We start from the raw sequence: 17867 nt of genomic DNA on the forward strand, positions 1-17867 counted from the left end.
GTTTATTTGAGATTTTTCTTGTTTCTTGCGGTAGGATTGTATTGATAAACTTCCCTCTTAGAACTGCTTTTGCTGCATCCCATAGGTTTTGGGCCGTTGTGTTTTCATTGTCATTTGTTTCTAGGTATTTTTTTATTTCCTCTCTGATTCCTTCAGTCATCTCTTGGTTATTTAGTAGTGTATTATTTAGCCTCCATGTGTTTGTATTTTTTACAGTTTTTTTTCCTGTAATTGATATCTAGTCTCATAGCATTGGGGTCAGAAAAGATACTTGATATGATTTCAATTTTCTTAAATTTACCAAGGCTTGATTTGTGACCCAAGATATGATCTATCCTGGAGAATGTTTCATGAGAACTTGAGAAGAAAGTGTATTCTGTTGTTTTTGGATGGAATGTCCTATAAATATCAATTAAGTCCATCTTGTTTTAAGTATCATTTAAAGCTTGTGTTTCCTTATTTATTTTCATTTTGGTTGATCTGTCCATTGGTGAGAGTGGGGTATTAAAGTCCCCTACTATGATTGTGTTACTGTCGATTTCCCCTTTTATGGCTGTTAGCATTTGCCGTATGTATTGAGGTGCTCCTATGTTGGGTGCATAGATATTTACAATTGTTACATCTTCTTCTTGGATTGATCACTTGATCATTATGTAGTGTCCTTCTTTGTCTCTTGTAATAATCTTTATTTTAAAGTCTATTTTGTTTGATATGAGAATTGCTACTCCAGCTTTCTTTTGATTTCCATTTGCATGGAATATCTTTTTCCATCCCCTCACTTTCAGTCTGTCTGTGTCCCTAGGTCTGAAGTGGGTCTCTTGTAGACAGTATATATATATGGGTCTAGTTTTTGTATCCATTCAGCCAGTCTGTGTCTTTTGGTTGGAGCATTTAATCCACTTACATTTAAGGTAATTATCGATATGTATGTTCCTATTACCATTTTCTTAATTGTTTTGGGTTTGTTATGGTAGGTCTTTTCCTTCTCTTGTGTTACCTGCCTAGAGAAGTTCCTTTAGCATTTGTTGTAAAGCTGGTTTGGTGGTGCTGAATTCTCTTAGCTTTTGCTTGTCTGTAAAGGTTTTAATTTCTCCATTGAATCTGAATGAGATCCTTGCTGGGTAGAGTAATCTTGGTTGTAGGTTTTTCCCTTTCATCACTTTGAATATGTCCTGCCACTCCCTTCTGGCTTGCAGAGTTTCTTCTGAAAGATCAGCTGTTAACCTTATGAGGATTCCCTTGTATGTTATTTGTTGCTTTTCCCTTGCTGCTTTTAATATTTTTTCTTTGTATTTAATTTTTGATAGTTTGATTAATATGTGTCTTGGCGTGTTTCTCCTTGGATTTATCCTGTATGGGTCTCTCTGCGCTTCCTGGACTTGATTGACTATTTCCTTTCCCATATTAGGGAAGTTTTCAACTATAATCTTTTCAAATATTTTCTCAGTCCCTTTCTTTTTCTCTTCTTCTTCTGGGACCCCTATAATTCGAATATTGGTGCACTTAATGTTGTCCCAGAGGTCTCTGAGACTGTCCTCATTCTTTTCATTCTTTTTTCTTTATTCTGCTCTGTGGTAGTTATTTCCGCTATTTTATCTTCCAGGTCACTTATCCATTCTTCTGCCTCAGTTATTCTGCTATTGATTCCTTCTAGATAATTTTTAATTTCATTCATTGTGTTGTCCATCATTGTTTGTTTGCTCTTTAGTTTTTCTAGGTCCTTGTTAAACGTTTCTTCTATGTTCTCCATTCTATTTCCAAGATTTTGGATATCTTTACTTATCATTACTCTGAATTCTTTTTCAGGTAGACTGCCTATTTCCTCTTCATTTGTTTGGTCTGGTGGGTTTTTACCCTGCTCCTTCATCTGCTGCATATTTCTCTGTCTTCTCATTTTGCTTAACTTACCGTGTTTGGGGTCTTCTTTTCGCAGGCTGCAGGTTCGTAGTTCCCGTTGTTTTTGGTGTCTGCCCCCACTGGGTAAGGTTGGTTCAGTGGGTTGTATAGGCTTCCTGGTGGAGGGGACTGGTGCCTGTGTTCTGGTGGATGAAGCTGGATCTTGTCTTTCTGGTGGGCAGGACCACGTCCGGTGGTGTGTTTTGGGGTGTCTGTGAACTTAGTATGAGTTTAGGCAGCCTCTCTGCTAATGGGTGGGGCTGTGTTCCTGTCTTGCTAGTTGTTTGGCATAGGGTGTCCAGCATTGGAGCTTGCTGGTTGTTGAGTGGAGGTGGGTCTTAGCTTTCAGACGGAGATCTCTGGGAGAGCTCTCACCGATTGACATTACCTGGGGCCAGGAGGTCTCTGGTGGTCCAATGTCCTAAACTTGGCTCTCCCACCTCAGAGGCTCAGGCCTGACACCCAGCTGGAGCACCAACACCCTGTCAGCCACATGGTGTCTTGATCCCCAAGAAAGCTGCTCACTGGATGCACCACCACAGTGGGGATCCAAGGGGCTCACTGGGAACAGGAAACGATGCCACTGCTCAGCCTTGGGTACCTGAGGGATGACCTGGATGCTCCAGGGGCATCGTCCAGGGCAGGGCGAGAAGAACTCCCGCTCAACATATATTTTTGAAAATCCGTGGGGAAGTTCTGACAGCACTGGAGTGGTCTGGGGCTGGTCCCTATAAACTCTTATAACTAATAAACTGAAGCCACCAGGACAATCCTCACACTGGGGAGAATGGCAGTAACTGAAAAAGAAATGCCAACAAAACAGATTTTAAATGAGCTAAGAAAAATTAAGAGAATGATAGAAGTTATGAAAAACAAAGAACTCAGAATTAGAAATACTTAGAGATAGAGATTAGGTGACTTAGTAAAAGAAAAGCTTAATGAAGAAATAAAAGAATTCAGGAAAGCAAAGTAAAACAAAACAAAACAAAATTTCTGAAATAAAAACTAAACTGGCAATACACAAAAGCAAATAAGTGCAATAGATAATGCCTTAAGTTTTTTTCTTTTTAAAAAAAGTTTTTTTAAACTTTTTTCTTTTTTTAAAAAAATTATTTATTTATTTATTTATTTTTGGCTGCTTTGGGTCTTCGTTGCTGCACATGGGCTTTCTCTAGCTGTGGCAAGTGGGGGCTACTCTTCATTGTGGTGTGTGGGCTTCTCATTGTGGTGGCTTTTCTTGTTGAGGAGCACAGGCTCTAGGCGCGCAGCCTTCAGTAGTCGTGGCACGTGGGCTCAGTAGTTGTGGTGCATGGGCTTAGTTGCTCCATGGCATATGGGATCTTCCCGGACCAGGGCTCGAATCCATGTCCCCTGCATTGGCAGGCGGATTATTACCCACTGTGTCACCAGGGAAGTTCCTAAATTTATTTTCATTTTTAAAATTTTTGGCCACACCATGTGGCTTTTAGGATTTCAGTTCCCTGACCAGGGAATGAACCTGGGCCATGGCAGTGAAAGTGCCGAATCCTAACCACTAGAGCATCATGGAACTCCCTTAAGTTTTCCTAAAATGAAGATGGGAAAGAGGAAATTTTTTTTAATTAAAAAAATGAAGAGATTGAAAATGGATTCTAGATAAAGTGATAAATAGGAAAGATGGAGAAGATTCAACATATGAAGTCACAATAACAATTCAAACATCACAAAAAAGATAAACAACCAGACATTATGTATTTCCTGACAGAAGGACACAACACCACTCAGAGTTAGGGTCAGGACTATGAAGCAGTCTTGCACTCCCAAAATCTAGCCTGAATCTGATCAAGCCACTGAATCTCATTGCCAATTTACAAGAAACAGAAGAGAGAGAACATACTAAATGACAAGAAAGGGAAATCCTACAGGACAAAAGCCTGGTCTGTTAAAAACGACGAAATAATTGCAAGAAAATACAACAGACGGAGAGAATATACAGAGTAAAAGAAACACCCAACCCAAGTACAGGATAACACTAACCCTTGTTTGGATCCCAATTCAAACTGTGAACAACAAAAACAAACAAACAAAAATATTTAAAGACAATTGGGGAAGTACAAACACTGACTGGATAGCTAATAATATGAAAAGATTATGGCTAATTTTGTGGGGAGATGATGATGGCATCATCTGAAAAATGAAATCCTCATATTTTATTCATCTAATTGAAATATTTACAGGTCAATAATATGACGCTTGGGGTTTGCTACAAGATAACCCAGGGGATGGAGATTTGGAAATGTGGGAAGTTATAGGGGAGAGAAGACTGGACATAGTTGATAGCTGTTGAAATTGGGTGTTGTGTACTCTGTTGTGTTTTCCCCACCACACACCTGCTGTTCTCTGCACACGCCAGCTGAATGTCCAACAACTCAATTCAATTCTGACACAAACTACCTGGGGTTAGTGCAGACCCTGCAGGTCAAGGCTCAGTCCCACAAGACGGCCCCACTTCAGGCACCAGCCCCAAGTCCAGGGCCTCCTGTACTTCCGACCAAACAGCTATAAATAGGGGGTTCCCACGACCCCTCCTCAGGCTCCGTCATTTGCTATAACGGCTCACAGAACTCGGGAACCTTATTTACTGACACCTGTTTATTATAAAGGCTACAACACAGGAACTGCCAGATGGAAGGGATGCGTAGGGCCAGGCATAGGGAGGGCGCGCAGAACCTCCACACCCTCTCCAGGCACACCACGCTCCCAGCACCTTGACGAGCTCACCTAGGAACCCCACCATTTAGGGGATTTTATGGAGGTTTCGTTACATCAGTATGATTGATTAAGTCACTGGCCACTGGTGATTAACTTGCTCTCCAGCCCTGTTCCCCTTCCTGGAGGTCTCAGGTGGGACGGAGAGCACCACTCCTCTAATGGTGCCTCTTCTTCCTGTTGACCATGCCCACCCTGAAGCCATGGGGGCCTCCAGGCACCAGTCCTCCATCAGCATACAAAAGACACTCCTCACTCTGGAGACCATATGGGTTTTGGGAGCTGAGTGCTGGGAACCAGGGACAAAGACCAAATATACATTTCTTGTCATATCACAGGCACTTTTGTACGTGTTGGAAATTTTGTACAATAAAAAGATTTTTTCCAGTATCTTGTTATGAATATTTTCAAACATTCAACTTGAAAAGAATTGTACAGTGAACACTCATATATCTACTACCTAGAGTCTACAATGAACATTCTTTCAATATTTGCTTTATTACATATCTGTCCATCTAATAAAAAAAGGTTTTAAAAATTCTTATTTACAATTTTAAATGAAAGATAAAAACGTGTTTTATATTGTTTTGATGTTAATTACTCTGGACTTTAGTTTAATTCTTAGAAAGTTTATATATAAGCTATTTGTGGTAACAACAAATCCCATCTGCCCATGCTGCATAATTTACTTCTTTCCTGTTTTAAATTACAAAAGTAATATATACTTGAAAAAATTCAAATAATCTAAAACACAGAGGGAAAGTGCCTCCTCACGCTCAGGGCCCATGGCCACACAGGTAGTGCATCGCAGCTGTGCGACCTCCCTTCCACCCCCAACCCACGTGTTGTGCAACACGGCAGCCCTTGCCGTGCTCCCATTCCCAGGAGCAATCACTGTTGGAAAGTTAAATTTAGGAGATTATAAAAACTAAAACATACCACACTTCCAACTGCCATCATCACCAAAAAACTGCATCACTGTTCTCAGAAAATCCTTGGCGTTAAAACAAATAACAGGACATTTACATTTCAGTGTTTGAAGCAGCACCTTCCTAGAAGATGAAAAGACATTCACCGATTGACACAGCAATTTGGAGCTTTTCACCTTGGGAAAGTATTATTACTACTCCACTAACAGCTGTCACTTATGCGGTTCTATGGGCAGACATTCTTCTTCTGCAAGCTTTCCACAGATTAACTCAAATCCTAAGAGGTGTGGAAGGAAAATCGAACAGGGACGGTATTGCTCAGTCCCCAGAACGGAGCCAGGAGGCCTCTGAGGAAGTGGGACTCATGTGTGTCTCAGCCTGGATGGAATCTGACCTTTCAACCTGGTGAGGGTATCCAGAACCTCTGCCAGAAACCCGGGACACCCTATCTACTTGTCAGACCCCTACCCTGAAACAATTCGTGATTCCTTAAGGACAAATGTTTTCTGACTTGTATCAGAGTCAATCCCCAATTCTTGCCAGGCAACTTTTGACAATCTTGTGGCTTTTTGTTTTTTAAGTCCCTGACTCTTTCTCTTCCCCAGAACACTCTTTCGGCGTTTCCTGAATCTTTGTCTCCTGAATTGCAATTCTTAAGACCCCAAATAAACTTCTTATATGCAGCCTCCTGCGTTGTTTTTTGTAGGTGTCACTTATTATCTGCAATTTACAGATGATGACGCCAAGACACAAAGAGGCTAGTAATGAACTCAAGTTCACACAACTGTTCAGAGCCAATCCCTGGGTGCAGCACAACCACCTACAGACTCAGCCCCCAGCGCCTGAGCAGAGCCGACACACCCTGGACTCCTCCCAGCTGGCCCCAGCCTGCGCTCCCAGCACAGCCCCAGTCTACCCTCTGCCCACACTGGGTTCTCCTTCCTCCATCACCAGACTGTGCACGTCCTCTCACACTCCAGGGCCACAGGCACATGCTGTATTCCTGCCTAAAACTTCCCTCCCACAATTTCTACAAACTGCTCAGGTGCCTGATTCCCTGGGCAGCGAGTTGCCCGGTTCCCGGTTCCTTTAGTACTCCTGGCCACACACCTGCTACAGCGGGGACCACATCTGCGATACTGTAACTTACCTTGGCCCATTAAATCACGAGCTCCTTGAATATGGGATTCATAATAGTTGACGTTTATCGAACACTTACCATGTGCAAATACCACACTAAACACTTCACGAGGATTGTTGTGTTGAAACCTCATCATAATCCCATTAGGCAGGCACTAGATCCATTTTACAGATAAGGAAACTGAGGCTCGGAGGAGTGAAACAATTTTCCCAGCCTTACACAACTGAGAAGTGGCAAAGCTGAGGTCTGAGACCCTTGCTGCTGCCAGGGCCCAAGGTATTAATCCCCCTTTATGGTAACTGCCCAAGGTATTAATCCCCCTTTATGGTAACTGCTTATTAATACATCAGTGAGGGTCTTCAGATAAGGCTGAGGAAGAAGGAAACCTGGGGTCCGATTTGCTCTGCTTGCTCCGCAGACAGACATTTTCAGGCTTTTTGCATTTTTTGGTGTGCTTTCACTTTGGTTTTCCTTGCAGAGGGCCACTGCTGACAGCACAGCTTCAGGTCTTGCCTCTGCTGGACCTGGAGAGGTGTGTAGGAGTCGGGGCAGCTTATGAGGGAGATAAGCTGGGACTACTGGAGCGTCCTCCCACTTTGATGCTCTTGTAGCTGGAAACCCGGAAGCTCTCAATAAGGCCATCTAACAACTACGATCTCTCCCACTAAGAGACAAAGCCTAGCTGATTTCTAGCTTAAGAAAGAACATGCGACACAAAGAATATCTTGTAAGACAAAGTGGCTAAAACACAGTGTATTTTCTAAGTCAGTTACAGAAGTCAATTATGCCACATCTGCTAAACAAAAGGCACAGGGAGGATCGGAGCTGAAGTGACCATCAGATGTCCAAGTGGAGAATGTCGAGTAGAATATATAAATCCAGAATTCAGAAAGGGCTGTCCAAATATTAGGGCCCTATTCTCACAGAGGTCTCCCATAGGAAAAGCCTGCCCAATTGTTTTCAAAAGAAAATTATGGAAAACAAAGGTTACGGGTTCTTGGGAGCAGAGTGCTCTATTGTCAAACATCATCCCATGTACACACTGTGGTGTACATGCCTGACATCACGCTTTGATTGCCAAGGCATCCATTTCAAAGACATCCATCCTGAATAGACATGTTGCCAGCTATGCAACACAGCTGCTGGCAAAACAACCAGAGAAGGAGCCAGATGAAGCTCCCTCTTCCAGAAAGCCCTGGGTAACCCAGATAACTGACTGTGTGATGACATGGCTTCTCAACCTTCCTGTGTCCTAATTCCTGCTCTTATGCTTTAAATTAGCCGGTAAAGAGTGAATCTGTGAAAACCTAGACACCCCACCTTCAAACCCTAATAAAGGCAGAGGCCCAGGTCCATGCACTCTCTCTCTCTCTCTTTCTCTACCCATAACCTCTCTGTGTACTCTCCAGAACTTGTGAGTGATAAATCTTGTTTCTCAAATTCCCTAATAGTTTTTGCTGAAGTGTATCCTGTGATCATAAGAACCACAAGGGCTGGTCCAGCTACAGCGTTGGCCCCTATGGAGGAAATGTCTGTGGGGGCTTGGTGTGAGGAATACAGGCGGAACCAGTGCCTCAGGCACTCCCAGCCTAGAGAGCATCACTACCCGTAGGCTGGAACCGACATAACAACTACCCAAAACCCACCCAGAGCCCAGCGAGAATGTATTAGGCAGGAAGGGCCAGGACCAGGCCCCCACTTTCTCACCCCGAGCCTCCTTGAACGCCTCTTCAGGGCAGTGGCTTCAAGGAGCTCCTTCCAGGCACCTAACTGACTTGAGTTCAGAGGTCTGGGCAAACAGGAAGTGGATGCCCCCACCCAAAGCAGAAGTGAGTCAGGCTGACAATGTGAGCAAAGAAACAGTGATGAGGGGCACAGGCTCCAACCCACGACGAGACTTTTCAGGATTGAGAAGGGGCAGCAGAAGCATCCTTGCCTGTTCTGAAATTCTAAGATTCTAGGAAGGCAGATACAAGTGAGACATTTCTTGTCTTTTTTCACAGAATGAAGCTTTGAAATTAATAATATCTTGGTGGTACTGAGGACTATTTACTCTTTGAAGGCAGTGTTAACTTAATTTTCTAAGGCCGTGAGTGAGAGAACAAGTGTGATGAGGAAATCAGCCAGGGCTCCAGCAGCGACAGCGGGTTTTCACGCCTTAAGATGATGCTTTTCTCACCAACCTCTCATTGCGACGTTGACTCAAATCCCGGAGCAGGCTCCCATGGACGGACCCTCCATTCCAGAAGCTCTTTGAGGGAGAGAGGGTGTTTGTAGCAGTTTCTGTCATTTAGAAACCATTTTATTTTCATGTGCTCATACAAAACTTCTGAAAGTTTAAATAACTGAAACTGGAGCTTGGGAAACTCTAAATTAGGATAAAGCAGGTGAATAAGTAGGATTTAAGGTAATTAGTGAAGATTTCTTACGTGGCAAATTGATGATGTGCCTCTTGTTCTTGGTCCCAAATAGAAGAGGGCTCAGTTTTTATGTAGATACACTGATCACTAGGCATGAAGCCTTCCTCCAGAACACTGTCAGAGGCTGGGGCAGCCAGAGGACCACTGCCTTCCTCTGCATGGCTCCTTGGTAACATCACAATGCCTTCAACAGAGGAAACCAGAGCCTGTGAATACACAATAAAATACAGTTCCAAAATCAAACATAAACAATGCATTTATTCAAGAAAGATCTGTCATGTTTTTTAATTAAGCAGAAAGAAAAGGCCTAAAATTAAAATTTGTAAATGAACACCTCTTTTAATGACAATCAAGGTTAAAAGCCAAACCCATGATCTCACTCTCCAAATCTGGTCTCCTCCCTATTCAAAATCATAATGGAAGTCTTAGCCAATGCAATACAGCAGGAAAAAGAAATAAAAGGCATTTAAATTAGAAAGGAAGAACTATACTGTCCCTATATACAGATAACATAAATGTTTGTGTAGAAAACCCAAAGGAATCTACAAAACAAAACACCTCCTGGAACTAATATGTGAGTTTAACAAAGTTGCAGTATACAAGATCAAAATACAAAAATCAATTATATTTCCATACACTAACAATGAACATGTAAAAATAAACTTTTTAAAAAAGAAATTACCATTTATAATAACTATTCCCCCAAATTAAATACTTAGATAGAAATCAATACAACATGTATGGGATCTGTATACTGAAAACTATAAAATACTGATGAAAGAAATCAGAGAAGACCTCCATAACAGAGACACATACACGTTTAAGGACTACAAAACTCAAAATAATAATGTCAATTCTCCCAAGCTGAGCTGTAGAACCAAGAAGATCAATAAACTCCAAGTACAAAAAACATGAAGAAAATTACACCAAGTTACATCATAATCAAATTGCTTGAAAGCAGTGATAAAGAGAAAACCTTAAAAGAAGCTGGGGAGGGGGGATGGGACACATTGCCTAGAAAGAAACAAAGATAAGGGTGATAGCAGATTTCTTATGGGAAACAAAGCAAGTTAGAAGACAGCAGCATAACATCTTTAAACTACTGAAAGAAAAAAACTATCAACTTATAATTCTTTATCCCATAAAAAAGCCTTTCAAAAGTGAAAGGTAAAGCAAGATTTATACACTACACTGAAAATTAAAAAACATTGCTAAAAGAAATTGAAGTTTTAAATAAATGAAAGGACACCCCCTGTTCATGGATCAGAAAATTCAATACTGCTAAGATGGCAAAACGGAGCTAGGCTGGGACTTGGGATCCTCTACCAGAGTGCTTGCACCTGGACAAATGTCTCCTTGAGCAATAGGATACAAAGAAACTACAAGTGACTAAAAATAACTGCATGCAAGGGCAAGCTGGAACAATAATAAGCAATAGGATACAAAAAGGCCACAAACTGCCATTTCTGAGGTGCTGGGAGCAAAAGCAGGGCACCGTGCATGATCCCTGCACGTGGCACCACCAAGGGGGTGGACAGACCCCTAAGCTGTGCCTCATGCCCAACCCACAGACCCACCCCCATTTTTACCCCATTTAAGGACCCAAGTAGGTCCTCTCAGGGGGCAGGCAAGGGAACCTGTTTCTTGTTCTTGCTCCCTTGTGCTGTAGCACGAGCCCCAATAAAGCCTTGCCTGAAATTCTCATCTGGCCTCTTGTCAATTTCTATTGATTAAAGAGTCCAAGGGCCCAGGTCGGTAACAATTTTTGGCAACTCTGCTGGGACCTGTAGGGCTTTCTTTTTTTCCTTGCCCCTCTGAGAGAGAATCTGGGCCCATTTGGTACAGCTGATTGCAGCTTCCTTGCAGCTGACAAGTGGCCACCTGAATCTTTGCTTCAGTGCTGCAGGGCTTGGTAAGTCTGCCTTCGTTGCCCCAGGGGTCTCACTATCCTCATTCAGGCAACTGTCCCCTTCCCTTTTCCCTTTGTCCTTTTTCCCTCTTCTGATCTCTTTCTCTCTCTCCAACTCCTTTCTCTGTCCTCTCCTACTTCTCTGTCACATCCTTCTGACAAAGTGAGTGTTGAACAACTACAGCCTAACTCCTTAGTTGGTGAGACCATGCTCCCTCTGGCTGGCACCGGCTCACCCTGACAGGTGACAGAGGTGGGAGAGGCTTGCCTCATACCACGCAGGTCTTGGTCCGGTGGGCTTTCTTTGAGGGGAGATTTCTGAGAGGGACAGAGGTTCAATCCGCATACTGTGCAGTGGCTGGAAGCCCAGTCGCCACAAACATCTCAACTTCTTTTTCCCGGGTTAAAGTCCCAGTTGTGGGTTGGCGTCCCACCAGCACTGGCTTCTGGGTCTGATCACCCTGGTGGGTGGTGGACAGAGTGCCTCCCTCCACTGGCCCTTGTGGAAGAGCGCGGCAGACTGGAACTGCCTGAATAGACAAACGCAGAGGGGCAGGCTGAAACAGCAGGCTCTCTCTCTTTCTCCTATTTCTTTTTCCTTACTTCATACATATAAACCCCCAGCCCCCGAGGCCCCTGTTGAGGTGAACTTTACACAACCCCCCAATATTTCTCTGTCCTGTGTGTTCAACTGTGGGGAAGGGAGTTCTGTGATCTCCTTTGTCATCTCACCCTTTGGCTTTGTTATGCTGGGTCTTGAGGACTCCATCCAGCCCCAGGATCTCAGTTTGTTAGCCACCAGATTTATATGTAAACATGGGAAATGCCCCCAAAGATAAAAATTCTTAAAAATTGGGGACAGTTTAAATTAGATGGTTTAAAAACCATCTTCTTTTGCAACACAGCCTAGCCCCAATATGCCTTGGGTGACCGGAAGAAGTGGCTACAGAATGGATCCCTTAACTTTAGCACCATTTTACAACTGGACCAAAATATTGTAAGCAGTCCCCAAAATGGGGGGAGGTCCCTTACGTGCAGGCCTTTATGAAACTTTATCAAGACCCCGGTTTGAGGGATTCCGGTTGTGTGTGTGGCCTCTATTTCTGTTTTGTCCCCAAAAGATTTAGAGCCAGACTTTCTCACAGATCCCCTTTCAACCGCCAACTAGTCATTGGCACATTGGGCCTCTTTCTCACTGGGCTTCTTCCCCTTCAACATCACCTTCAGCCCCTCGACCCCCACCTTACCCCGTTTAGCCAGGAGCCCTGAAACCAGAGCCCCCAGTGCTGTCCCCAGTGGGGCCCTGATCAGGTTCAAAATTAGCCCCCACTTCCACACCACAGGGCCTTTACCCCCTCTGGGAAGTAGCTGACGGGAATAGGGAATTACTAGAGTGCAGGTCTCCTTCTTGATGGGAGACTTAGGAATCCGTAAGGAGGGGTTTGGCAGGTTCTCAGAGAACCCTGACAAGTTTAGGACAAATTTACTATGCTGGGGTTAATGTTTTCCCTGACATGGCAAGAATTACAGTTATTCTGAACCACTGTTGCCCCCTGGACAAGAAGGAATGTATACTAAGACAGACCAGGGAACACACAGACACCCTAGTGGCCACCAACCCGCAGCACCAGATTTATTGAACTGGTGACGCAATCCCACAACAGGACCCCCACGGGGATTGTGAGGATCATGTAGGCCAAGCCAGGATGAGACGTTATATTACTTGTTTATCAGAAGGAATGAAAAGGCGTATGGTGAAGCCTGTAAATTATGATAAGGTCCAAGAGATTACACAGGAAAAAGATAAAAACCCAGCAGCCTTCCTGAGTCGGGTGACAGAGGCATTCAGGAAGTACACCAATACAGACCCTGAGTCTGCAGAAGGGAGGTCACTATTGGCCATGCATTTTATCACCCAGTCCTCTCCTCATATCAGGAGGAAATTACAAAAGCTTGAAGCTGGGCCCCAAACCCCATTGTCAACCTTGGTAGAGGAGGCCTTCAAGGTCTATAACGAGGACATGGCAAAGGAGGCCAACACGGATAGGAGATTAATAAAGAAAACACAGCTCTTAGCTGCTTTGATCCACCCGCCATCTTGAGGGGACACTAGACAGCTGAGAAGACCAGACCAGCAGCCCAGGAACCACCTGGGTAGGAATCAGTGTGCCTTTTTCTGGAAGGAGGGGCACTGGGAAAGGGAATGTCTTGAGCACCCTCCTGTGGGATGCCCAAACGACAACCCCAGCTGGCCCCAGCTCCTGGCGATAATATCCTTTAAAGCCTGAGGCCCTGAGGGGGATCCAACAGCTGCTCACCAAATTCCTAAAACACGGACTCATTAGGCCCTGCCAATCCCCTTGTAACACCCCGATCCTCCCTGTTCAGAGGCCTAATGGGGAGTATCGGTTTGTGCAAGACTTACGAGCAGTGAACTAGGCAGTCATCCCTATTCACCCAGTGGTGCCAAACCCACACACTCTCCTCGCCCAAGTGCCAGGAAGCACTCAGTATTTCTGTGTTGGACCTCAAAGATGCGTTTTTCTGTATTCCTCTACATCCAGAATCTCAATACCATTTTTTAAAAAATTTCTTCTGGAAAGGGAGGAAAGTGTATATGTATATATATATATATATATATATATATATTTAATATTTATTTATTTGGCTGCATCAGGTCTTAGTTGTGGCATTCAGGATCTTCAGTGCGGTGCACAGGCTCTAGAGCGTGTGGGCTTAGTTGTCCCGCGGCATGTGGAATCTTAGTTCCCTGACCAGGGATCAAACCCGGGCCCCCTGCAATGGGAGTGCGGAGTCTTAGCCACTGGACCACCAGGGAAGTCCCAAAGCATTCTTAAATATAACAACAAAAGCAGAAGCAATAAAAAAGTACTTGGTAAACTGGAGTTCATCAAATTAAAAAATTTTGTGCTTCAAAAGACACCGTCAAGAAATTGATAAAAACAAGCCACAGATTTGGAGAACTGCAAATCATATATCTGACAAGAGACTGGTATTAAAATATATAAAGAACCCTTACAGATCCAAAATAAAACACAAATAACCCAATTTAAAAATGAGCAAAAGACTTGAACTGACATTTCACCTAAGAAGATACACAAATGGCCAGTAAGCATATGAGGAGATGCTTAATGTCACCAGTTATTAGGGAAATACAATTTAAAACCACAATGAAATACCACTTCACACACAGCAGAATGGCGAAAATAAAAGACAACAAGTATTGACAAGGAGGTGGAGAATTTGGAAACTCACACTTTGCTGGTGGAATATAAAATGGTACAAGTATTCTGGAAAACATTCAGCAGTTTCTTAACAACCTCATGAGAACTATGCAGTATCAGTCACTCACCCCTGGGGGAAAGGGGAAGGCTTAAAATCTTACTTCTAGCTCTCCTATCAAAATCAGACACTGGGCTTCCCTGGTGGTGCAGTGGTTAAGAATCCACCTGTCAATGCAGGGGACACGGGTTCGAGCCCTGGACCAGGAAGATCCCACATGCCGCAGAGCAACTAAGCCCGTGCGCCACAACTACTGAGCCTGCGCTCTACAGCCCATGGGCCACAACTACTGAAGCCCGCGTGCCACAACTACTGAAGCCCACGTGCCACAACTACTGAAGCCCGCGCGCCTAGAGCCCGTGCTCCACAACAAGAGAAGCCACCGCAATGAGAAGCCCGCGCACCGCAAAGAAGAGTAGCCCCCGCTCGCCACAACTAGAGAAAGCCTGCTGCCCGCGCGCAGCAACGAAGGCCCAACACAGCCAAAAACAAAATAAATAAATTTATATATAAAAAAAGAAAAAAAAATCAGACACTAAGAAAATGGGTTTCTTTTATGGTGCCAACAAAACAGAACAAACAAACAAAAACCAACACCGTTTACTAACCTGGTCTGCTCTCAGCTGAGTTGAGCCATCCTTATATATCAGAGTTACCACCAGAGCTACTGCCTGTTTAAGCATTTCAATCAGCTGGCTTTTCTCCAAAGCATCCAAATACCTAATATCACAAAAATTGTTTGTGAATGCTTTTGAGTTCCTAGAATTTAGGTAGGCTTCAACCTCATCAGCATCTTCTTCCAATGCCATAACTTTACTTGTTTTCTCTGATGAATTATTACATGTGATATGTTTTCTTTTAAGACTCATGCTTTCTTTATTGTTTTCATTATTTATGTTTTCCTTTGGTAGGTGTTTTCTTTTATGTTCCATTTTCTGTAGAACTGAAGCCTCTTGGTCACACTGTGGAATTAAACACCTGGAAGAAGCCAATGAGCTGATATTCTTCTGGTTTTGGTCAGTAGACAGTTGATCTGTGAGTCTGATACTTGAGGACTGAGAAGAGAACTTGACGGAAACTCCTGATGTCTGGCTCGTAAGAGACTTAAGATTCTATAGAAAAATGGAAAATATTTCACTAGAATATAGATTCATAAGACAGGTCTAAACCAAAGTAAAATCTGATAAAACTCATCTAAGGCAAAGTGGGAACACAGCTTCACATTAACTATGATCCAACTTTCTAACGAACTATGGAGTGTCTTCCAGAGCAGTGGTTTTTCTCAACCAGGTAGGAGTGCGTATCTGCATCCTCGGCTGGAATAGGCAGGAGTTAGTTTAGGAAGTCTCCCACCACAGCCCCGCGCTGGCGCCGTGCGTGTAACAGGAGATGCTGTGGAGGGGAGTGTGCTGCACACGTGCATAACAGTGAGGATGAATCACTGACAACTTCCAACCAAAGGCCATTTATAGAGAAAATTAAATCACCACAACTAGTCGATAATATGTTAATCTAGCTACTAAAATTTTTTTAAAAATACAGCTCGGCAGCAATCCTCTTCCTGTTTCGATCTAGCATTGCGCAATATTCATTCATCAATTCACAGACTGAGGGGGAAAAAGCATCTCTCCGTTTCATTGTAGGATTCATTTACAATAAAATTTTATTTTTTATGTTTATTTTTCAGATTTTATGATATATTTATGCTATTCTGAACAAATGTATACCAATAATACTTTAAAAATAATTTTGAAAGAAAATGTTTTAACACGGTCACATGATCACAGAAAATTTAAATTTATAGTCATTTTTATTGCAGAGAAATATTATATGCTTTTCAAGAAAAGACTTCCAAACATAAAATTATATCACATTAAAAATTCTGTGGAGGAGTATACAAGAAAAGGAGTCAAGAAGGAAAAGGAAAATATAAAAATTCAGATTGTTGAAGAATATCCTGCTCATGTATTTTTTAAAGGAATGATTGTACATATCAAGTTATCAGAGTACAGTATTTAGATATTAGTGGACGTATTTTAAACTGTGATATAACAGTTTTTTAAATGTCAATATTATTAATACACCAGAAATCTTGTCCTATGAAACTTTTTAAACTTGTGATGAATATTTTAAACGTCAGCTTAAAAATATGTCAGGAGATACATGGCTTTTCAAAAGTCTTTTGTGAGAAAGGGAGCAAAATGATTTGAAGACCTCTGCCTTAGGGATTGAAGGAGCACAGTTTGAACACCTTTGGGAGAGAAAATTTCAATTCACTTTCAAAGGGCTGCACAGTCCCTTCCCTATCAAAGATGCCCCTCCTTCCACTTCAGGGGCAAATAACCATCCCATCAATCCAGGGATTTACTAAGGGAGCTTACATTAGACTAAGTTAGATTTGGATTTAGACACAGGTGGTTTGCTGCAGAGCCCACTCTCTTAACCATTATGCCACCTCCACCACTGCTTCCTATATAAAGTCTTGGGTAATAACATGACCTCTTCTCATCTCTCTCCCAAGCCCAAACCACATAACTCGCCCACTGTAAATTTTATACCCCTTTCTTTCTGAACTTCTCTTTATTTCCACTACCCCAAAGTTCCAAGCTCTCTTCCCCTAACCTAAAAAATTTTCCCAAAGTCCTTCCCCCACTCTCTAAAGGTGAGGATCTTTAGACTGACCATTTCTTAGTCATCCTTTAGACCTCAAGTCAGAGTGTTCATACTTCAGACAAACGTCCCAGATTCCTCTCCCCACCTCCCAGAAAAAGCAGAATGAAACAGCACAAAAACTGGGTTAGCCATCTCCCCTATCGTTCCCAAAGCACTTGGCCCTGTCTCCTATTGTGACACTAATTCACCGCATCATACAGAAATATTGTGCTTCTCTGTCTTCCTAGTCCCCTCATACAAATTAAACTATCAGCTCCTGGAGAAGAACTCCTTTTGTTTTTTTAACCGTTGCATCCACAGTGCCTAGCATATAGCAGACACTTGATAAGTATTTATTGAATGAATGAAAGTTATCTGTTTAGAATTAGTCATACTTGCAAGGATTCACCTTTTTTTCCAGTGATTGATTCTTCCCATCTTCAAGTAGTACTGAATACCTAACACTGGATTTGTCCACCACTTCTGCAGCTTTAAAAGACACAGAAAGGAAGCATGAGGGAATAAAGAAATTAAAATCATATAATTAGCTAAACATTGAAAATAGCCTCTATAATCATTTACTCATTATTTACTTAATTAAAACAATGTAGTAAAATTTACAACCAAAATGCATACTACCATTGTAATAAACATTTATGCAAAGTATCTTCAAATTAACTGGAGACAGATCTATGTAATCATGAAGTGTTTATTAAAAAGTATTACTTGGTATTTGCATTTGAATACTTGATTCTGAAAACCCAAGTTCACCATTTTACAGAAAGCTTGTAAGTATTAAAGGTGAAGAAATTCTTAGACTGAATAATATTGTAATGGAACAATTAGAACTTCAGTAAAATATCATTAAT

The 17867-nt window shown here is 42.5% G+C and overlaps 1 protein-coding gene across 1 annotated transcript in view; it reads right to left on the reverse strand.

Moving 5' to 3' along the window:
• The window catches only part of POLN (DNA polymerase nu), a 174725-nt gene that overhangs the window by 130731 nt on the left and 26127 nt on the right, over window positions 1-17867 (reverse strand). Inside the window, exons 4-7 of the mRNA XM_061191053.1 lie at window positions 17408-17487; window positions 14955-15458; window positions 9144-9340; window positions 5584-5696 (exon numbers count right to left, since the gene is read on the reverse strand). Coding sequence (XP_061047036.1) covers window positions 5584-5696; window positions 9144-9340; window positions 14955-15458; window positions 17408-17487 — 894 coding nt within the window. The remainder of the gene's footprint in view (window positions 1-5583; window positions 5697-9143; window positions 9341-14954; window positions 15459-17407; window positions 17488-17867) is intronic.

Source organism: Eubalaena glacialis, chromosome 5, assembly GCF_028564815.1.
Source record: "Eubalaena glacialis isolate mEubGla1 chromosome 5, mEubGla1.1.hap2.+ XY, whole genome shotgun sequence".
NCBI classification, from domain to species: Eukaryota; Metazoa; Chordata; class Mammalia; order Artiodactyla; family Balaenidae; genus Eubalaena; species Eubalaena glacialis.